The following is a 24,542-nucleotide window of genomic DNA, read 5'->3' on the forward strand; positions in this document are numbered from 1 at the left end:
TGTGGTTTTATCTGTCGCTGGTCTTTGATGATGGTGACGTACTGATGGGGTTTTGATATAGGTGTCCTTCCTGTTTGATAGTTTTCCTTCTGACAGTCAGGACCCTCAGCTATAGGTCTGTTGGAGATTGCTTGAGGTTCACTCCAGACCCTGTTTGCCTGGGTATCAGCAGCAGAGGTTGCAGAAAATAGAATATTGCTGAACAGCGAGTGCACCTATCTGATTCTTGCTTTGGAAGCTTCCTCTCAGGGGTGTACTCCACCCTGTGAGGTGTGGGGTGTCAGACTGCCCCTAGTGGGGGATGTCTCCCAGTTAGGCTACTCAGGGGTCAGTGACCCACTTGAGCAGGCAGACTGCCCCTTCTCAGATCTCAACCTCCGTGTTGGGAGATCCACTGCTCTCTTCAAAGCTGTCAGACAGAGTTGTTCGTGTCTGGACAGGCCTCTGCTGCTTTAGCTGAGCCCTGTCTATAGGGGTTCTTTTCAATCTGTATATCAATTTAGGGAGTATTACTACTTTAATAGTATTATATTCCAAGATATGAACATGGATTGGCTTTCAATTTCTTAGATATTTAATTTCTTTCAATAATATTTTATAGTTTTAAGAGTATGTTTTGCATTTATGCTTTATACAATAGAAATAAAATTGATTTTTCTATCTTGATCTTGTATCCTGCACCCCTGCTGAATTTGTTAGCTGTAACAGCTTTTGTGTGTGTGTGTGTCTGTCTGCGTGTGAATTCCTTAGTGTTTTTTATATACAAGATCACATCATTTATAAATAGAGACAGTTTTACTTTTTCCTTTGGGGAAGTGACTGTGAGCAGTGGGTTCCCCAAGACTATCCCAGGTAAGATGGTTTATGAGGTGGACTCACATGACTCGAACGTAGTTGAACTCCTGGCTAATATTATTACAACAAATATATTTACATACATATGTGTCATACATATGTCAGTTATACAAAAATGGGAATTTATTTTTTGAATTTTCTTTTTCTTTTTTTATAGTTCTATTTGCCTGGCTCTAAGGTACTTAATATAGGATTTTGGACAGAAAAATGAAAAACAGAATCAAATGTGATGATGGCATTCAGATCTAAGATACATCCAGATTTCAGAAATGTTAACATTTGAATAGAATAGTACTTAGCATCTTAGAATAGTATTCAGGTCAAGTTTTGTTTGGAGTTTTATAACTGATAAGAGAGAGCCTTCCTCCTACTTTTCCTTTCTCCTTCTCCTTCCCACACATTTTGTTGTATGCGTGCTTGTACAAAACCTGAGTCATAGGGAATCTTCGGTGAGTTGCCTGAGGTTATATCAAAAGGTGGTAGCTAATTCACTATAGAAGCCACCAGTTCCTATATCCCTGCCATTCTGTTGTAGGGGTTGACTGCCTGGACAACATCTTTGTGTTAAGTCAGTGATGCTGAATCAGAGGCTTTCAAGAAGCCTGTTTTCCTCCTCTGGCAGCATGCAAGATCCTACATTTTTTGCTTCTGGTCTTGCTTTCTAGCTTTAACTCGATCATCCTATCTCTATAATCAAACCGTATCAGTCCCTATAAAGTCCCTGATTCTTTCACCTACTCCTATATTGATGCCTTGTTTCTTTCACTTGGGATGACACTCTCTATTCCCATGACCATGTATTTGAATCCTAATCAATTTTGAAGGCCCAGCTTACATGTCTCATTATCTATTAAACCTTCCCTTTTCTCTCATCCTCAATTTAGATGTAATCACTTCTCCTCTCTCCATACTTTATATTGCATATTTCTATTCTAGCATGTACTATACCCTGCCTTATATTATGGCCAGTAGTTTGTATATGTTTCTATCTTCTCTTAATTTTTATGCTTTGTGAGGTGAGGAACTCTGTTTGTATTCCCATGGGCCACAGCACCTAGCAGAGAGGAGCAAATGAGAATCCAGTGGATAGTTGGTGAATTGAATTACACAATGGATTGGAAGGAGGCTCCAGTAGGTGTTAGCAGGAAAAGGATTTAATATGAACCTTGGTTTTATTTTGTTAGCACCGAATTATGCCTGTCTTTTATATTGTACCTTTTATTGCAGAACAAAGCACTGCATAGATTGTTCTACTGTAGTCCAGTGGGAATTTGTGATGGTTTCAGAATTACTCTTTTATTTGTTCCACCTTTTAAAGCATAACATTTGTCAAGACAACACTTCAATTTATTGCATGTGCTAAGTCATTACTATTTACAGATGGTATAGAGTATCTGATGTTCAGATTGAAAGGGAAAAAATACACACATAGAATCCCATCTGCCTTGCACAGGATTTAAGACTCAAGCAAAACCTAATTTTATCTGTCATGCACATCAGAAATAGGGAACTTTCAAATAAATCATTGCTAAAAGTAAGCATCATTGTTGAGAATTTCAGGCTGTAAAAGTAATGAAGTTTCTTTCAGAAGATAGTTTATAAACATTCTTGGTATGGTTTGGGATGAAACCCATCCTGGAAGAAAATGGGAGGTTATGGAGTCATATCTAGTTAGTAATTTGCATTAGAGCTATTTCCGTATAACCTTTTGAGTACAGATTTTAGATGACCTATCTGAAGGTTAGGGAACTACATAGATGGCATGGTAAAAGCTTTGCTGAATCTCCTACTAGATTCTACTTTGCATCTGAACAGTGCCTGGCACCTGGCATTTGTTCAGTATGAGTCTTTCAAATGAATAAGAGAAGTTTGAATGAATGGTATGTATGAATGGTATGAATGAATGAAGCATGAATGGTAGCCTCCCTGAGCCTGTTAACTCATCTGCAAGATAAGTGATTTAATATCAACCTTGGGGGATTGTTGTTAGGACCAGAGAAACTGCATATAAAGTGCCTTGTGTAGTGCCTGGTTAATACTAGTTGCACAGCAAATGGTAGCTATTGTTCATTTACTACTCTTTCACAGTCTGTTTTCATATTGGTGGTGGCAATGAGTTTATTGCCATGGAAGTGACTATCTTTCTGGCTGACATTTCGCTATTTTTATTTGTTTGTGCTGTTTTTACCTCTTATTTATTTTTAGGAAACCATGTGAGAATAGAGGCATTTGCTCTTTTAAGTAGTTTATTTGTTATGGCTCTGTAGTGCTTGGATGACATGGCACGTGTGTGCAGCCTGGTTAAGAACTCATATTCTTCTATTGTGTATGAATACATCCCCCAGAGAGGTTGGATAAATGGACGTGAGAGAGCGTTGCTCAAGTGTTGGAATTGTTGCTGTTATACTCTGGGATCTGAAGTAAAAAATGTTTTCTATAAAGTGGGAAAGCTTATAGATACCAATTTACTTAAATTTTAAACTGTCATTAACCACATAGGAATAACTAATATACTTAGTATAGTTTAAATTCCTGGAATGGTGATATGTATTCAAATCATGAAGGCAAAGACTCTCAGAGAAATAGTTTTTAAAAATTTTTTTAATTTTTAATTTTTTTTTTTTTTAGATGGAGTCTTACTCTGTTGCCAGGCTGGAATGCAGTGGTACAATCTCAGCTCACTACAACCTCCACATCCCAGGTTTAAGCAATTCTTCTGCCCCAGTCTCCTGAGTAGCTGGGAGTACAGGCACGTGCCACCACGCCCAGCTAATTTTTGTATTTTTAGTAGAGACAGGGTTTCACCATGTTCGCCAGGATGGTCTCCGTCTCTTGACCTCGTGATCCACCTGCCTCAGCCTCCCAAAGTGCTGGGATTACAGGTGTGAGCCACCACACCTGGCCAGAAGTAGTTCTTAAAAGATCATTTGACCAGGCATGGTGGTTCACGCCTGTAATCCCAACACTTTGGGAGGTCAGGGTGGGAGGATCACTTGAGCCAAGAGTTCGAGACTGGCCTGGGCAACATAGGGAGACCCCCCATCTCTACAAAAAATAGAAAAATTAGCTGGGCATAGTAGCGTGCACCTGTAGTCCCAGTTACTTGGGAGGCTGAGGTTGGAGCTTGACTTGAGCCCAGGAGATGGAGGTTGCAATGAGCCAAGATCACACCCCTGCACTCCAGCCTGGGCGACAGAGTGAACCTTGTCTAAAAAAAAAAAAAAAAAAAAAAAAAAAAAAAAAAAATCATCTTTTTTTAGCAGAGGCTTTACTCTGACAGGGTAGGCTTAAAAAATTTTGGCCTTCTATTTGTAACTATTCATAAAGTATCTTAAATTTCAAGTTTCTTGAACTGTTACCAAAGAAAGTTTCCTTGTTAATAACTGCTTGTCAGGAAATTTTTATTTTACATTTGTGAAGTTAATTTCTGTGTTGTCACACAATGAGACAATAGGATGTTACATAGATTTTCTATAATCTTTCTGGAGCATTTAACAACACATCTCCACACACTGATTTCCATGCTGAAAATAATTTCACAAGGAAATCATTCATTACGGGAAAAAAACCCCATATTGCTTAATCCAATTTAACTTACTGAAGGAACAATATTCACTTAAGTCCCCAATCTCTTCCTTCTTATAGAGGACTCTTGAATATTAAAGATGAACTTTTACATATTCTTAAGGTAAAACATATAAGCAAATCCCGAAACAAATGAATATGACTCAGAATTCTATTAATTTGCAATTTGGAACATAAAATCTAAGTTCCTCCTACCTCCCTTATTGACCCCTTCCAAACTGATGAGTATATAGATTTTTTTTTTTTTTGCTTTCTTTTCCTAGAATCACTTACTGTCACTGAGAATATACCATTAAATGTTATTCTAAAAGATAATCTATTCCAATCAACTATGTGCCTGATTTTCCTCTCTTATCTTTACCACAGAGCAGCTTGGCCTTTGTTTGAACGCTATTAGTGATAGGAAAGGGGTTGTCTATCTTCCATGAAAGTCATTTCGTCTACAGATAGTTCTGACTTTAGAACAAAGTGCTTCTTCATATAGAGTCTTTATAGCTCTCTCTCTTGCTTTCTGTTTGTCTTCTGTCTCTCTCTGAGGGAGAAAGCCAGCCAACCAACAACCAACTGACCAATAAACTGACTGACCAAACCTGATCAAATAGGTTTGAGAAACACTGCTTACATGACCCATACTCAAGGAGTCACACTGTGTACATGTGTATTTACTAGGAAATATTGCAGTGCATTTAACCCCTAGTATTTCACAAACTTATTTGATTGTGAACTTTTGTATTTTCTCAGAACATCTGTCCAAACACAGCTTAGAACAGAATCTGGCATATAGTAGACACTCAATACATATTGGTTTAAAAGGTGAATGAATGCAAAATAAATCTTTAAAAGCTTTAAAGTACATGCTGTATTGAAGTGATCCATGTTCTGCATTTTTACAAGTGACACAGCCAGACTGGAGCTACTGATTGGATGGGTATACCTTCCTTCTCTCTGTGAGCCTTTCTAAATCAATTATTTATTTCCACACATTTTAGAACTTTAAAAATTCATATTTGGATTTCTAAGCTTGGATCCTCATTGGCACAACTACCTTTTAAATAGCACAATAAATATTAGTGATATGTTTGCTGGATTCTTTTGCTTTTGGATCATATGTAGGAATGAATTAATTGGAAATGCTTTTTTTGACTTTTGATTTCAATTTGTGTCTGATTGTGTTTGATTGTGCAAGCACATGGATTTTCAGCAGAAGTCTTAAAATGAAGATTTGCTCCATTAGGGTGTTTTAAAGGGTGTTTGTCAGGTTACCTGTCGAGTTACAGCCCTTTATTTGGCTTCTAAGTCAGCTCTTTTTTGGGCTTAGCAACGAGTTCAATGTAAGGAGAATGGATCCTTTTTATTTGTGAGTAGAGTGAGTTTTCTACATAGGACAGCTTGACAACCTTCCTATCAAATGTAAATCTAGTCAACAAGGAACATGCTGTAATGTGGACTTGATCCAGCTTTGATGATCGAGGCTTTTTATTTCTCATGCTCTCAGTCAATGCATTTAGAAGGTCAGCAATAGGAGCATTATAAATTATTTGTTCTCACTTTTATATTTCAGGAAAAATTCTATGTGGAAATTCAAGAGGGTCAGCTACAAAGCTGGGTGTAACTCAATGTCACAACTTTATCTAAAGTCAGTATTTTGTTTCTTTTTGTTCTCAGCAACAATCTTACCTTGTCCCTTGCAGCTGCTCAATTGATAACTGTGTGTCTTCTGTTGTCTTTCCTGTGTTATCTCCTTCCCCTTCAGTCTGTTTCCAACCCAGAACTTGATCATTTATTAAAGTGGTAATATTTTCTCTTATAACCGTGATTTCATCCTTTTTCATTAGTATGGAAATGTTATTTTATTGGCACAGTTGTGGGCTACATTTTATGATAGAAAACATCAGTCTGTTTTTACACCTATGGATTTTACACGTTGTTGGATCTCATAGAATGTAAGGTACCTTAAAAAGCATTTACTGGCCAGGCTCGGCAGCTCACGCCTGTAATCCCAGCACTTTGGGAGGCCGAGGTGGGTGGATCACGAGGTCAGGAGATCAAGACCATCCTGGCTAACAGGGTGAAAGCCCTTCTCTACTAAAAACACAAAAAATTAGCCGGGCATGGTGGGGGGCACCTGTAGTCCCAGCTACTCGGGAGGCTGAGGCAGGAGAATGGTGTCAACCTGGGAGGCAGAGCTTACAGTGAGCTGAGATCGCGCCACTGCACTTCAGCCTGGGTGACAGAGCGAGACTCCGTCTCAAACAACAACAACAACAACAAACAGCATTTACTGTACTGCCCTCATTCCTAAAGTAGGAGTAATGACCACAGCTAATATTGTACTGAATGTGGAAAAATTGAAAGCCTTTCCGCCAAGAACTGGAGCAAGACAAGGATGCCCACTTTTGCCACTTTTATTCCGCATAACACTGGAAGTCCTGGCCAGAGCGACTAGGCAAGAGAAAGAAATAAAGGGCATCCATACTGGAAAGAAAAAAGGCTTATTAGCTTTGTTTGTAGATGACATGATCTTGTACCCGGAAAAACCTAAAGACTCCATCAAAAAACTGTTAGAACTGATAAACAAATTTAGTAAAGGTGCAGAATATAAAATCAATGTACAAAAGTCAGTAGCATTTATATACACTAACAGCAAACAATCTGTAAAAGAAATCAAGAAAACAATCTTTTTTTTTTTTTTTTTTTTTTTGAGACGGAGTCTTGCTCTGTCGCCCAGGCTGGAGTGCAGTGGCCGGATCTCAGCTCACTGCAAGCTCCGCCTCCCGGGTTCATGCCATTCTCCTGCCTCAGCCTCCTGAGTAGCTGGGACTACAGGAACCCGCCACCACGCCCGGCTAGTTTTTTGTATTTTTTAGTAGAGATGGGGTTTCACCATGTTAGCCAGGATGGTCTCAATCTCCTGACCTTATGATCCGCCCGTCTCGGCCTCCCAAAGTGCTGGGATTACAGGCTTGAGCCACCGCGCCCGGCCGAAGAAAACAATCTGATCACATTTACAATAGCTACAAAAATATAAAATACCTGGGAATCAATCTAACAAAAAAGTGAAAGATCTATATAAGGAAAACTATAAAATTTGATTAAAGAAATAGAAGAGGACACAAAAAATTGGAAAGATATTTCACTCTCATGGATCGGAAGAATTAATATTGTTAAAATGACAATACTACCTGCAGAAATTTACAGATTCGATGCAATCTCTATCAAATTCCAGGGCATACTTCAGATAAATAGAAAAAAATTCTAATAATGTATATAGAACCACAAAAGACCTGAAATGGCCAAAGCAGTCCTGACCAAAAAGAACAAAGCTGTAGGCATTATACTACATAACTTCAAAATTTGCTACAAAGCTGTAGTAACCATCACAGCATGATACTGGCATAAAACAGACACATAGACCAATGGAACAGAATAGAGAACCCAGCTACAAATCCATACTTTTACAGCCAATTCATCTTCAACAAAGGTGCTAAGAATCTACAATGGGGAAAGGAAATATTTTCAATAAATGATGCTGGAAAAACTGGATAACTGTATGTGGAAGAATGAAACTAGATCCCTATCTCTCACCATACACAAAAATCAATTAAAAATGCATTAAAGACTGAAATTGAAGACCTGAAACTATGAAAGTACTAGATGAAAATGTTGGGGAAACTTTCCAGAACATTGGTCTGGGCAGAGTTTTTGTGCAACACCTCAAAAGCATAGGCAACCACAGCAAAGATAGACAAATGGGATCACAGCAAGCCAAAAACCTTCTGCATAGCAAAGGAAACAATCAACAAAGTGAGGAGACAATTCACAGAATGAAAGAAAATATTTGTGAACTATCCATTTGACAAGGGATTAATAACCAGAGTATATAAGGAGCTCAAACAACTCAATAGCAAAGGACCCAAATAATTCAATTTATAAAATGGGCAAAAGATCTGAATAGACATTTCTCAAAAGAAGACATAATATGAAAAAGTGTTTGACATCACTATCATCAGAAAAATGGAAACCAAAACTACAATGACATATCTCACCCCAGTTAAAATGACCTATATCAAAAAGACAGGCAATAACAGATGCTGGTGAGGGTGTGGAGAAAGGAGAATTCTTGCACACTGTTGGTGGGAATGTAAACTAGTACAGCTGCTGTGAAGAACAGTATGGAGGTTTTTCAAAAAACAAAACACAGAACTACCATAGAATCCAACAATTCCACTTCTGGGTGTATATTCAAAAGAAAGAAAGTCAATATATTAAAGAGATATTTACACTCCCATGTTTATTGCAGCACTATTTACAACAGCCAAAATATGGAATCAACCTAAGTGCCATTCAACAGATGAATGGATAAGGAAAATATGGTATATATACACCATGGAATGTTATTCATACATAAAACAGAATGAAATCCTCTTATTTGCAGCCAGATGAATGGAACTGGTGGCAATTATGTTAAGTGAAGCCAGCCAAACACAGACACACAAATACTGCATGTTCTCACTAATATGTGAGAGCTAAAAAAATGGATCTCATGAAGACAGAGAGTAGATTGGTAGTTACCAGAGGCTGGGAAGGGTAGAGGGGAGAGGATGAAGGGGAAAAAAGAATATAAATGTATTTATTACCAGTGAACTGTACACTTAAAATGGTAAATTTTATATGCATATTTTACCTCAATAAGAAACATAAAATAAAATGGAGGTAATGAGGTGAGGGGTGGGGAGTGACTTGTTGAAAATTACAGAGCAGCTAAGTGGTCAAGCCCACACTAGGCCCTGGTGCTCCCACTCCCAGCCCACAGACTTTTATTTTGTGTCCTGAAGCCTCTCTCATTACATGAGTGCTTAAATTGTAGAGTAAGTAGACATAGTTTCCATAGCTCTGCAAGAGTCTAAGTGGTATCAGAGGAATCAAGTCATACATATTAATACTTCCAGATCTGCCACCTGACATAAAATACATCAATTTGTCTTTATCCTTGTTCCTACTGATCAAAGCAAGGGAGGAATTTGGGTCTCCTATTATGTAGGAATATTTTTATGTCTGATGCTCTCTCATTTAAAAAGTAGAACACGTTTTAGCTATTGCCACTTTTGCAGGCTCCTGAGGGGAGAGAGAGTTCTTGTATTTTTTGTATTAACCTCATTCTCACCCTTCTTCCATGGCTCCATGTCTAAAAATGTCAATATGTGACACATGTTTGTAGCTGTTATAAACACATTCTTTTATCTGATTAAACATCTAGCTTGGAAAGAATAACTGCGAGTGTAAATGTGCATGCCTTGGTCTGAAATATATCGAGTCTAAGTATGTAAAATTACAAGACATTTTTAAGAAATGACTTTATGTCTTGACAAACTAGATATTTGTAATGGCATGTATCTTATGAAAATAAACGTCAATTAAAATTGCTTTGTTTCTAATCATGTGTTGGGGGATTGTCTATAACAGATAACCTATTCCACTGTGTATTATGGAACCATTGAGAACTTGTTTTTTTAAAAATTCCCTTGAGGATTGTCTTTTATAAACCACATCCATGTGGTGTGATTTGAAGAGCACTAAGAAGGGTACTGCATCATCAGCCTGACACCACCAGAGACTAGGAATTTGAAGGCACTTTGTATCAGAGAGCAGGTGAAAAATATGGCTTCAGTAAGAGATGTGGAACCACAGGCATTAAAACCGACAAGCCAAAATAGCCTAGTTTGATGACCCATTTTCTTTTAAAAAGTTATCCTTGTTCATGGACCACAGGCAGGTAATGTACTTTGATTTTTGGCCCCTATAGAGTTCAGTTGAATTGAGCATTGTAAGTTAACACTTAAGATCTGGGACAATCAAAGCACATTGAACAATGCATGGACATTGTTCCATCTGTAATGATAAAAAATGAGTTAATGCGCTACTTTTTATTGAACACCTACCATTATGCTAGGTATTTCACATTGCGTTTGCATGGTACCTTGTGAGGTAGATATCATTATGCCCAGTTTATAGCTGAGGAAACTAAGGTTTGGAGAGGCTAACTAACTTGCCCATGTTTGCGTGGCCAGTAAATGCAACAAGCTGGATTTGAATCCACGTCTACCTAGACTAAGAAGCCTGTATGGTTAACCACTTGTAAATGGGATAACAATACTTACCTTAGAGATTTTTTTAAGGATTTGATAAGATTAAAAAATCCAAAAAGCGCTTTGTAATTGCTAATAAAGCTTTGTAGAATGAAAGGCATTATCAGGAGTAGAAGACAATCTGTTACAGTGTCTCCCCATGACCATCTACCCTTCAAATAAATCCGAATGTCCTGGAGTTTGTGCCTTTGTCCTTGGCTTTCTGGTGAGGGAGAGTAGTTTATGTTTTGGGCATAGATTCTGAGAAGTAGGTCACTGGTTCTCTTTATTCAGTGATATTTTCGAATGTGATTTCTTTGCCATGTAGTTGAGAAGAGGAAAGAGATCGGCAGTGTCTGTGGACACAGACCTGTGGGACTCCCAGAATAATTTTAGACACAGTGAGAAAACATGTGTCTAAAATCATGTAAGGCTGTACCTTAACATGTATGTCATTTCTTCTATTTTCTTGTTTGTCATAGAAACTGATCTGCTCCTCCGTATAAAAGACATCAGCCATTTCTTAATGCAAGACATCGCCTTCTTGTCTGGTAAGCAAACTTTCTTATATATTGTCCAGATATATGACTTGATTAGCAGTTAGTTTGGTACCTATTATATAAATAGCTCTCGCTCTATATATAGAGCTATTATATATATTCATTTGAGAAGCACTATTTTAATAAACATTTATACATTGTGCACCTAGTTGCTAAACAAATGGACATTTAGAGAATAATTGGAGGTTTTAAGCATTTTAGATATATGGGTAAAAACGACCTTACCACTCTTATACATTTGACTTTCAGACGAGTCTTCAAAAATCTATGATAGTTAAAAGTAGAATATGTCTCCTAGGTGGGTGCAGGCTGGGTGGGAGGGGAGCAGCTGAGGTAGCTTCTTTGATTACTCAATTGTGTATTACAAATGCTGGCAAGTTGCACCAAATAATCAGCATGCACTAAGTATTTTTTTTTTAGGATTTCATTTACGCGTTATAAAGAAAGTTGATTTTTCTTAAATATGTATATACACTTGTATATAATTTTTAGCAATTATGGTAAAATCAATTTAACATACAACTTATCATTTTAACCATTTTTAAGAGTACAATTAAACGGCATTAAGTCTGTTTACATTTTTGTGCCACCATTGCCACCACCATCTCCAGAGTTTCAGACCTTGCAAAATTGAAGCTCTATATCCATTAAACAATTACTCCCCGTTTCATTCCGTCCTCTCTCTAGCCCCTGTTGACCACAATTTTACTTTCTTTCTCTATGAATTTGACTATCCTAGGTACCTGATGTAAATAAATCATATGGTATATGTCTTTTTGTGACTGGCTTATTTCACTTAGCATAAGGTCTTCAAGTTTCATGGATGTTGTAGCATGTATCAGAACTTCTTTTTTAAGGCTGAATAATATTCCATTTTATGTATATTCCACACTTTGTTTATCTGTTCATCCATTGATAGATACTTTGGTTGCTTCTACCATTTGGCTGTTGTGAATAATGCCACTAAATAGCATTACACATTTTTAGAGACATAACTATGGTAAACCATCCTGCCCCTTTAGCTTCTGGTCAGACTTTGGGGAAAGTTTTGCTTAAAAACAAGCAAATTACTTTCAGGTATTAGAGTAATTAGAATTATATCATTAAGTAGTATATTTATCATATTAAACAGATAAAGAAAACTTACCGGTATATATTAATACATTGTTTTTATAAAGATGAGTGCTTCTTAGGTATTGAGAGTATAAGAAACTATCTTATTCCTTCTAAATAGTTTAATTAATTCTCGGAAAAATGGCACCTACATGCTCAGTTTACTAAACAAGCTTTTACTTTACAAGTGATCCTAATTGGACACTTCAATCTGGCCTCTGCTTTTATTATCATTATTATTATTTTTAAAGACAGCATCTTGCTCTTTTGCCCAGGCTCCAGTGCAGTGGTATGATCATAGCTCAATGTAACCTTCCACCTCAGCCTCCTGAGTCACTGGAACTATAAGAGTGTGCCACCACACCTAGCTAATTTTTATTTTTTGTAGCGAAAGAGTTTTGCTGTGTTGCCTAGGCTGGTCTTGAACTCCTGGCTTCAAGCGATCCTCCCATCCTGACTTCTCAAAGTGCTGTGATTACAGGCATGAGCCATCGCACCCAGCCTGGCCTCTGCTTTTAAATGATTATAATTACACCTATGATAAAGCTTAATTAAAAATGATTCTAATTAGTGGTAACTGTGAATTAGTGATGACTTAATTAATATGGCTTTATGTTTTATTTTATAAGTGGCATAAATGTGTGACAGTGTCAGTAAATTTAGCAGTATGTTAGGTTCACTTTTAAGTTTTGGAGATTTTACTTAAGATTATCTATGTTTTCCAAACTGTGTTCTAAATAGAACCATCCTCAAGGCTTGCTGCACCCATCCAGATCCCTCTCTACACCTTTCCTTCCTTAACTGCTTTTTGTATTTGTTTTAAAAATGCATCTGCCTATAGCTTCCTTTGAAGAAAGGGTTCCCAATGGTAAAAAATAATTAAAACTTCCCAATTTGGAATATAAATATCTCTTTTGATCTCTTCTCACAAGTTTACTACCTAGGACGGTACTTGTAGGTGTTTAGTGGTAATAATCATTTATAGATTAGTCAATGATAATTAACTCTTATAGGAGCCTTGCCACCTTTCCTTTGATAAGTATAGTTTGCCTAAGTGCTAGATGGTTCTGTCCTTAACTAGAGTGTTCACTAGCTTGCTTGGCAAGTATGTAGTTATGTTATATTTAAGATATTTATTACATTATATATTACATACCATTTATATTACTAGTTCTATACCATACTCTACCTATAGAGGCCCTTTGTTTAAAGATTCACTAAATCTCTTGGTTCAGAATTGTACAATTTCTCCTTTGAGTTTCTTAAAAACTTTTCAGTGGATGCCATTATTCTCAATGATTATTTTCACTCTACTCTTTAATTCTAGGATATCATATAGTGAAGATTAATAACTCTTTGATTTAATACTTTGGACTAGTTTGATTAAAAATAATTTGGGAATGAATACTCTCTCTCAAGTTTCCCTTGGTAAATATTGAGGCAAATAATTAATTTGATCTTTTTCCATGTGCACTAGAGAAGAAAGTGTATTCTGCTTTTGTTGGATGGAGTGTTCTAGAAATGTCAATTAGGTCATGTTGGTTAAGACTGTTGTTCAGGTATACAATATCCTTGCAAATTCTTTGTCTACTTGTTCTATCAATTATTGAGAGATGGGTGGGGAAATTTCTGACTAAAATTGTGAATTTGTCTATTTCTTCTTGCAGCTCTATCAGTTTTTGCTTTGTGTATTTTGAAGCTCTGTTATTAGGTGCATAAGCATTTAGGATTTTGTCCCATTGAGGAATTGACCACTTTATCATGATCAAATGATCATTTTAATATCTGGTAATATTTTTGACTCTGAAATCGACTTTGTCAAATATTAAACAGCTTTGTTTTGATTAGCACTGTCATGGTGTATCTTTTTCTATCCTTTGCTTTTAATGCATTTGTACTTTTATATTTAAAACGTGTGTTTCTTGTGGGCAGCATATAATTTGGTCTTTCTTTTTATCCAGTTTGATGATCTTTGACTTTTAATTGCAGTGCCTAGATCATTGACATTTTGTGTGATTATTCATATGGATGGATTTAAATCTACCATCTTATGATCTTATAAAAGCAAAATACAAATAATGAGATGGTAGATTTTTCCATTTGTCCCATGTGTTCTTTGTTTTCCTCCATTTCTGTCTTCTTTTGGGTTGAGTATTGTTATGATTCCATTTTATATACTTTTCTTTTTCTGTTTGGGGGGCGGGGGGCAGGGAGATGTAGTCTTGCTCTGTCACCCAGGCTGGAGTGCAGTGGCATGATCTTGGCTCACTGCAACCTCTGCCTCCCAGGTTCAACCGATTCTCCTGCTTCAGCCTGCTGAGTAGCTGGGATTACAGGCGTGCGCCCCCACACCTGGCTAATTTTTGTATTTTTGGTAGAGACAGGGTTTCAACATGTTGGCCAGGCTGGTCTAGTACTCCTGACCTCAAGTGATCCTCTGGCTGCGGCCTCCCAAAGTGCTGGGGTTATAGGCATGGGTCACTGTGCCTGGCCTATATCCTTTTATATTGTCATATTTTTATTGCAGATTGAATTAAAAATATTTTTACATCTTTATTCACTTAAATTCAGCCAAATAAAAATTACAACTGAACTAAAAAAATTTCTATTAGTGAGCTACATTCAAAGGCCACCTTGCAACTTTCCTCCTAAAATAATTCTTCAAATTCTGTTTAGCACTTAATATTTATTGAGCATTCACTCTCTGTGTAGGTGCTAGACTGGCTGCGGAAGTGAACCTGAAACACATGTTAAGGCTCATCTCTGCACTTTTAGATGGCTTTCATTTTCAATATTTCTCATCCTTCAGGCTGCATAGAGGTCTATTGGGCTGGATGGAGAAACAGGGGAGAGACTGAAATGAAAGCCCAGAGACTGTGCAGCCATTCCCTCCCGAAGAACCCCTATGACAGTACCACTATTCTTGGTTCCTATGGAAATGGGCTTAGGGCAGCCTCACCTATGAGCCTTGGGATCCATGCTTTCCAGGGGTCAAGGTCACCCACTTGGTCAAGATACTGCTGGGTGCCACTGCTCCAGGTTAATGGCTGCATGGGTCTGCGGGGAGCTTCCACAACCCTACACCTCTCCCTGGACCCCTACCCAGACTGAACATTGAATTTTAACCCACAGATAATTTGTGATCTTTCTTTGCATTAATACAATTCCTATATCATTCCTGCCATCATTACTTTTGTTGTTTCTTCCATAAACACATTAGACCATCACCTATTTCCTATAGGGTGCTCTGTATCTTTTCCTGCTCACCATGACACTAAGAGATCGATTAAATCAAGTTTTCCACTTGCTGTCAAGCCATCATTCACTTATTTTGAATTTAGGCTCGTTGGTATAGAAAGAGTTATTTCCCAACCCCTTGGTTGTCCAGATTGGGGAATCAGCCATTTTCCACTGTATTTATTATATGCATTTCATGACATTTTCTTCTGACTATATTCATTCATTTTACTCTCTTTCTTTTAATTTTTTTATTGAGAAACTACTCTGCCACCTTTTAAACTTGAAGTGTCAGGAACGTGGAGCCATTTTGGTTTTATGTGGAGATCATCATCTTTATAAAAAAGTTGTGTTGCTGCAAAACAGTATTCAAATCTAAAATCTTCTTCCCTGCCTCGTTGTTACATACATTTTTAATTCAGTTGATTTTTTTTCTATTGTTGTAGGTGGCCGGGGAAAGGACAATGCTTGGATCATTACATTTCCAGAAAACTGTAATTTTAGATGTATACCAGAGGAAGTAATAGCAAAAGTACTTACTTACCTGACATCTATTGCAAGGTATAGTATTTCATTATGTTTTTTCAATTCGCTTTATATCAGATATCCATCTGAATGTCGTAACAGGAAAATGGCTTAATATAGCTATTATTATCATGGTGAATAACCAACTGACTTAACTTCAAAGTAGATAAGAAGTACAACTTAGAAGGAGAAGCTGGCAGCTATCTAAATTGTTACAAAAATTATACTGAGGATCTATGAAAATAAAATTGGGGATCTAGGAGTATTTGTTCCCATGGAAAAGAACATAGGTAGAGAATGATGGTCATACATATACGCTTTAATTTGCTTAAAAGGAAATATTACCAGCCAAGAGTGAGGACAGCCATTTTTCATTTCTTCTGAATGTAACACAAGACTGAATCTTAAGTAGATTCAATAGTGGTACTGGGAGATACTAGGAGGAATGTCTTGATATTAAAAATTATTTGGAACTAGAATGCTTTAAAATGGAAAGTTTCAAAAGGTTTCTTAGAGATTTTATGTGTATTAAAGACAAAATTTTCAAAGGAAGCATTTTCTAGTTGCTAACCCTGAAGAACAAGAGGACACAAATCTAGGATGATAAAATTCCAAGTCTCATGAACAAAAATCAAATCCAGAAAATGAAACTTACAATGTACCTATTGAAGCTTGAAAGTGATCTTTTTAGGGCAAATAGAAGTTATATTTTCCATTAAACTGCATTTCCTCAGGAGCGGAGTTAGAAAAATAGATTTAGCAGTGTGATTTTGAATGAGTGAATGGATCATTGACTCATGATGAATTACATGGAAAGTTAAATCTGATATTATGAAGGACAGTTATCTTTTGAGTTTTCCCACACCCGAGATTACAGTATTCCAAATCAATTTTAGTGACATATCTTCATTACACTATCACTTTCCTATTTAAAAGATTGACATTAATGCTGCAAAAGAAATTTTAAATAGTGAGTAAGGGAATATGTCTTCAAATTAGTTTTCTAAGATAGTACTTTATGATAGCTTTCCAATTCCAATTCTGTCTTTGGTCAAGACATCAAATGTAGATGAAATAATCAGAAATAGAATGAAGACATATATAACAAATTTGCATTATTATTAAGAAAAAGTTATTATTTCTTCTTATCATTCAGGCGAAATGGACCGGACTCCCAGTTTACCATTATTCTGGATCGAAGATTGGATACATGGTCTTCTCTTAAAATCTCTCTCCAAAAAATCTCAGTAAGTATCTATGCATTATACGATAACTTTTTATTTTTGTTTTATATTACACTTTCTGTTTTGGGAGGTATAGATTACTTTGGTAGTGATGGAGACAATAAAAATTGATGGAATATGAGGAGGGAAAGTAGAAGGAGAGGTTGTAGCAGACACTAAGATAAATAACTCTACCCAAAATAAAACCTAGTAAGAATGAGTGAGTGGTTTGTGGTTCCAATTATGAGTGAGAAGAGATTCATGGTTCTATGTGCCTTTCAGAACAAGGCAAGTTTTTATGGAACCTTTTTTTTTTTAGTGGAAATAGATGTGTTGCATACTCATTGAATGTGAAAAAGTATAAAGAAGAAAGTTTAAAACAACAGTAATCCAACCACCCCAAAATAAGCAGTTTTTAACATTTTGGTGTACAACTTTCTAGATTTGTTTTATCCTAGGATAGGGTAGGGAGATGAGTCACATATAAAATGATATATCTCCCCAACTGGTATCTAGAGCCCAGCTTCCCAAGACCCAGAGAGAAAAACATTTTCTCTAATTAAAACAATGAGAGGTACAATTCTGCCCATGACCAAGATAACCTTTACACTTTTAGGCTCACAAGGATATCACGAAATTGTTTGACACTTCACTTTCACAGATGAGGAGGAAGATGAGGAATCCCCAGACTCCTTCTGAGCTGGCAAGATTGGGGCTCTCTGTGGAAGTGCCGTGTGGCCAACTTCCTGTATCGGACTAGAATAGCTGGGAATCAATATATTTTTTTTTCTTTGAGACTCCAACATTGCCAGCCATCTGAAATTCTTACTTCGTCTCCTGACTAATTTGAGGAAGTCACGCCCACCGCAAGAAGTTGATTTAGTTGCAAAGGCAAAACAAAAATCTAGGTTGTTGGACTTCCAAGCCAATGTTCTAGCACTCACAAGGTAAAATGAGTAAGATCGTTATTCTTTTGATACCCAGAATGAATTATTTCTCCTTTTGGACAAATAAGCAAAAAGTGGTTTCCTGTTTTTTTGTTTTTTGTTTTTTTTGAGACGGAGTCTTGCTCTGTCGCCCAGGCTGGAGTGCAGTGGCCGGATCTCAGCTCACTGCAAGCTCCGCCTCCAGGGTTCACGCCATTCTCCTGCCTCAGCCTCCCGAGTAGCTGGGACTACAGGCGCCCGCCACCTCGCCCGGCTAGATTTTTGTATTTTTTTTTTTTTTTTAGTAGAGACGGGGTTTCACTGTGTTAGCCAGTATATTACTTATTTACTGTGTTACCCAGTAAATAATTACTTATTTACTGGGGAGTGATACTCCTCTTTCTGTATTCCCAGGGCTGCTTTCTCAGTGGAGAATTATGACCTATGCTCAGTAAAGAACTTGGATCTCAGGGTCCCTTTATTTTCATAACTGCCAAATTGATCATGCTGGGCAAGGGAGGGGTGCAGATGCTGACCACATGTAACTGGCTTTAGGTTGTTTTAGATGTTTCTTTTTTAACATGTGAAATGTTTTTGCTTGTGGTATGGTCTCGATCTCCTGACCTCGTGATCCGCCCGTCTCGGCCTCTCAAAGTGCTGGGATTACAGGCTTGAGCCACCACGCCTGGCTGGTTTCCTGTTTATTTAACAGAGGTGTTTAATCATTAGCAGTAGAGACAGGAGTTAACATTAGATATACTCAAATTACTAAAATAAAATAGAAAAAAACTTGACTTTGTATAGCATATTTGTGCTTTTTCAAAAGCATTCACATTTATTAAGTATTGTTGATTCTCTTCATTTCCTGATTAAGTACTGCAGGTAGGTATCACTATAGTTGTCTTATAGATGATGAAATCACATTATGTGTACTTTGGAATGGTTATGTGATGAATCCAAGGTCAAATATCTAAGTAACCAAAAGAGCCAGAGCAAGAATTGAAATGTCCAGAATTCCAGTTGGTGATGGTTTCTATTATTTTCCAACTGGCTTACAAATAGACAAATAAATTCAATGTTATTTAGAAAAATGTAAAATTTCTTTTGAGAGAGTAAATCTGTCCTCCATCTATGATTGAGCCTTGTCAGTGGGGCTAAATAAAGTAAAAGCTATTTCCTGTGCTCTGGTCTTTTAGGATTGGTCCTTGGGCTTGTTGAGTAGACCTTGGTTTATGCTAATAATTGCTTCTCTTATACTAAATAGAGCACTTGTTGCATTAAAACATTTTTTTATCACCCAGGATTTTTTCTTTTGGCCAATACTGCACCCACCTGATTAAATTAATTTTCATTTTGTGACTGGTTTGGCACATGACATTAGTTTTTTAGTAGAGTTTTATTTTTATTATTCAAAATAGGTGGCTTATAACAGAGGTTCTATTTTTCATAAAAGATAAATATAAGATTAGGTCATGATCCTGTCATTTTGAAGTCAGCAGAGGGTAATTACTTATTTACTGGGAAGTGATACTCCTCTTTCTGTATTCCCAGGGCTGCTTTCTCAGTGGAGAATTATGACCTATGCTCAGTAAAGAACTTGGATCTCAGGGTCCCTTTATTTTCATAACTGCCAAATTGATCATGCTGGTCAAGGGAGGGGTGCAGATGCTGACCACATGTAACTGGCTTTAGGTTGTTTTAGATGTTTCTTTTTTAACATGTGAAATGTTTTTGCTTGTGGTATAGTTTCTATACTCATACTCAAGAGCACATTGATTACATCTCAACCATTCATAACTATTGTTTACTGTTTGAAATAAAGGTAAATATTGAATGCAAGCTAATTTCAAGTGCAAAAGTTGGCATTCAGAAAGGATTTCTAGTGAAATCTATCATCGTGTGGCTAGGTATAATTGCCTGTGGTGTATTATTTCAAACAAGTGTCTGTGAAATAATCATACAATTCAATTTGAATACCTTTATTTGTAGATTTCAAAACAAATAAAAGCATTTAGGTTGTATTTCATCATTGATGAGAGGAGACTTTATTTTAGTTATACATTTTGGGGCAAGGTTAATTTGGGAGAGAATCGTATCCATCTTAGAAAGTTTGCAAGTTCTATTCTTTCTAGATTATTATCAGGACAAAATTTTGCAAACTATATCCTTTTACAAGGCTTGAACCCAGAATATAATTTAATAACAGAATAAACAAAACAGAATTGAAATTCAAGTCACATACCAGGGTAGGATGAGAGTAAAAAGCAAGAGTTAATACTACCTTCACAAAGATTCTTAGCATTCCACCTTAAAAATCAAACTGCGCAGAGGGGAAAGCCAGTCCCATCAAGCCTGCTCCTAGGAAGAGAGCTGGGTTTTTTTCTCCTTCTTCCACTCTTAGGAGATGCCTGATCTTCTTGAGCAGTCCAGCACAAGCTAATCCACAAGGGTCAATCAGGCTAAGTAATTGGAGGAATGTGTTAACTCTGAATTACAACGAGCAGAAGGGAAGGATCTGTCAGCTGACTAATCAGGGATAGTGCTTTTTTTTTTTTTTTTTTTTTCTCCCCAGCGCTGCTGCCGCTGTGCTAATGGAAGCAGCTACGGCAGCTTTGTTTGATAGAGATTTTTGGCTGCCGTTTTTAAATACTACCCAAGAAGCAGCTCATATTTCATCAATGTTGCATTGACAATTGGAAAAGAAGAGTGTAATTGTGTATAGGCGAAATGGCAGAAGCAAATCCCCCGAGAGGCAAGATGAGGTTCAGAAGGAATGCGGTAAGGGCTCTGTCTGCACTCCTGGAAAGCCTATTCCCAAGTTCAAGTGCTGGGATGCTGCAGCATGGTGCTATAGCACAAACTGCTGAGTGGGGTTTTTAAGGACAGATGGAGAGAATGGAGACTTATATTTGCATGGATTGCATTGATGTGATTACTGTGGTACTGATATAGGGTAATTTTCAGGCAAATTGAGGGGGTAGAATATAATTTCAAAATCTAAATGTCATCAAGTTTATGAATGAGCACCTTAGTCATGTTATTCATTTAAGACTGTATGAGCAATTTTGAATCATTGGACAGCATAGCTTTAAATCATGACTTAAAACAATATCTAACAAAAGGATTAATCTTTTCTTTCACCATGATCAAGTATACCGCTAAATACAGCCTTTCCTGGGTGTTACCGTGTAAGTGAAAAAATTTAAAATCTGTAATGATTTGAAATCCTTATTGTTTCAAGTCTTTTCCAACCTTAAACTTCATAGGTACAAAATTGTCACCTGCTGACAACTTTTGTCTTTTAAGGAAAAAGACACTAACTCACTTTTCAATATAGACTAGAATTTGGAAATCTCTCCTCTCAGGTACATTTCATGCAGTCTTTTACCTAAATTTTCCCTTCATTCACTTATTCATATAGCAAATTTCTAATGTGATCTTTAGATGTATTTTGGAGAAATGTTGAAATAACACTAGCTAATTTAATAAAAAATCAATCATCAAAAAGGCTTTAAATGCTACTCTTTTTCTTTCAAAGATTAATATAATGTAATTGATATTATGGTTTAAAATATAAACTTGCTCACTAATAATATCGAGATAACACACACACAAATAAGAAGGTAAAAATTGACCATGGGAAAGACACGACAGTGTGATTAAAATTATGATAAGCAAAGTAAGACTTTTATTATTGTTGAATGACAGTGAACATCCATAGGTGTGTAAATGATTTATTTTCTAACAAAGCTCTTAGCACAGACTGCTATTTTAACAACTATAGTTGGTTTTATTTTGACAAAATTATATCTTTGGCTCCATACATGTTTTTATATTATGAGAATATAGGTTCAGACTTTTAACAGACGATTTATGGTCCACAAGAAATGTTTGTGTATGTAGTTTGCAGTATTGTAAGCAACTGATATTAGCACTTTTGTCATCAAAGGTAACTTAAGCTTTCAGAAAGTTTCTAATTATATATATATATATATATATTCTCAGTGCTGAACTTAGTTTCATGCCTATACACATGCATTAATATACACACAATAAATACAGCACGGGGTACTCATTGAATAGACATATGTAGCACTGTGATATATACAACATAAGTTACAAAGGTAAATATGGAATGGCTACTGGGCTGAAAGAACTCTCAGTCTAGTAGAAAGGGTAAGACATGTTCGTAAATGACTATTTTGAAAAGAAATTCTGACTGGTGGAGAAGGCCTTATACAGGAGATGGCATATGTTTGGGTGTTAAGTAAGAGCATATGTAGCTGTTACCTTTCCTTGATTCTTTCCTATGTTTTTGTTTCTCATAAATGAATTAAGTGAGGCCTAGGAACAGATATGAGTGGGATTAATTGGATTAATTCTGAAGCCTAGAACTATAACATAAGACACATAGGTTTTGCTTATATGGATAGGACTTGACCAGAGTAAAGAATTTGAATCTTAGCTAGTAAAAAAATGGTTTCACCTTGAAGGGTCTCTGGAATTGGACTGATCCTGGAGGCTATGGATAAGTAGCATCTAAAAGGATGGTCCAATGCCATTTGAAGTCCAAAAAAGTGTTTGAACTAGTTACTTGGTAGAAATTTCAGTGACTGTAGCTGAGTGAGAGAGAGGGGAGGAGAAGAGATATATATGTGACAAAAAGGGCAAACCACAAGGAAGGGGTACTGCTTTGGGCTGTCTTCCTGAGGTCACTTGACAAGTTGCTTGGCAACTCATACTGTCTGTACTATTTAAGGTGGGGATATGGGAGGAAGAGTGTGGAAGTGGCTCATACTGTTGCCAACTATTCTCTATAGCTTGAGGTCATGAGATTTCTTCCCCAACATATTCTGCAGAGGTGGTTCAGACCTTATCAAAGTCAAGTGCCTGTCAACATTTGTCTGATGGTAGATAAGAATACTTTCCTTTCGGTGGACTGTATATGCAAAATGATTTCCAGCAACTTGTTTCAAATGTTATTTGTTCTATTTTGGAAACATCAAGGTCAAATCATCCCTGAATGGCAAACAGCAAATCTGAGTGTGCATTCAGTCTATGAAGTGTTAAGTGTCTAGAAAGAGTTTGCCCTTAGGATCCAGACAGGCCGTACTACTGCTGCTTACCAACTGTGCTTCAGTTTGCTCCTCTGTAAAAAGGGAATAATATCTAGTTTACTGCAATGTTATGAAGGCCAAATTTTATATATATATATATGTAAGAAGTCTGACACATACATAATGGCTTTTAGTCAAGGGTCTCTCTTATTGTTACTGCCTCTCTTTACCCTAATGAATAAAAAAGAAAAGTTATAGGAACATAAATTATTCTTATAGTAAGTAACCAAACTTTTATGTTTTATAAGGTACTTTAAACATTCTAGAAGTAATAACTAGAATAACTGAAAAGTGTGCATAGGGTGATGAATTGCCTCCCTTAGAGAGCACACACGAGAGTATTAAACAAGGTTAATTTCTAGACTTCGGTAGTGAAATGATGTATTTGGTTTATGCCTGCTCTTGTTGTTATTGTTGTTGTTACTGCTGTAAGATCATAGAACTAGGCAATCTGGCAGTACGTGTGAGTAAAAGGGAGTAAATCTGTTCTCTGGGAGGGAAAGATGAGAGGGAGCTTATTTTGTGCTCGTTACCTTGAAGAGCCAGTAAGAGCTGCTGCTGAGGGCTGGGGTGGGACCACGTACAGTGATTGGACACATGGCTCCGAGTCCTATGTGATAGGCAGCTCGTTCACTTTTACTGAGATGTCTTTAAGCAGTCACATGCTGGAGCTCCAGAAAAATGTCTGCAAGAAGCTAAAACCAATGCTGTTTCCTCTCTCGTGCACGCTATTTTTTTAAAAAAGCAAAAACACATTGAAATAAAACAAGACTAACCTTTGCCCAAATCCTTTTGTCTTTTTGACAGGTTCTCAAAAATGATTTATACTTTCAAAATCTCAGGTTTGATTTTGGGGGAAAAGAAATTGTGCTTTTTCATGTTTATATAACCATACAGATTAGAGGTTCTTAAAGCAGCATACCCAAGAATTTAGAAATATGATATTCCCAAGCCAAAGTGGGAAAGTTCACTGGTCTTGAGCTATGTTTGCTGTGATATGTGCATCTGATACCCTATGCTGTTTGATTGTTCATTTAAATACTAGCTTTAAAATGGATCATCTTCAGACGTTTAGTTATTACAAATATTAGTATATAGAGAAAAAGTACTCTCTCTATATACCTATATGTGTATCCACATAGATACATACAAACTGATCTTACATTTATATGGCTTGTCAGGTTAAAACTGCTCAAGAGTGTTCTGTCCCCTCTAGATTCTCATAGCCAGCGATCACTGATAAGGATGTCTCCATATTATTTATATCGATCGATGT

At 36.7% G+C, this 24,542-nt stretch overlaps 1 protein-coding gene across 7 annotated transcripts in view; it reads left to right on the forward strand.

The window, feature by feature from the left end:
• MCF2 (MCF.2 cell line derived transforming sequence) overlaps positions 1 to 24,542 on the forward strand; it is a 118,611-nt gene that overhangs the window by 40,838 nt on the left and 53,231 nt on the right. For 3 of the 7 annotated variants that reach the window (XM_023202555.1, XM_023202554.2, XM_023202556.1), the window contains exons 2-4: positions 11,048 to 11,116; positions 15,922 to 16,036; positions 17,157 to 17,247. In XM_023202555.1, the coding sequence (XP_023058323.1) occupies positions 11,092 to 11,116; positions 15,922 to 16,036; positions 17,157 to 17,247 (231 nt within the window). In that variant the 5' untranslated portion in view covers positions 11,048 to 11,091. Of the gene's footprint in view, positions 1 to 11,047; positions 11,117 to 15,921; positions 16,037 to 17,156; positions 17,248 to 20,488; positions 20,928 to 24,542 lie in introns of those variants that run through there. The other 4 variants (XM_023202557.1, XM_023202559.1, XM_023202560.1 and 1 more) reach the window with 2 other exon arrangements.

This window comes from Piliocolobus tephrosceles, chromosome 12, assembly GCF_002776525.5.
Source record: "Piliocolobus tephrosceles isolate RC106 chromosome 12, ASM277652v3, whole genome shotgun sequence".
Classification (NCBI taxonomy): Eukaryota; Metazoa; Chordata; class Mammalia; order Primates; family Cercopithecidae; genus Piliocolobus; species Piliocolobus tephrosceles.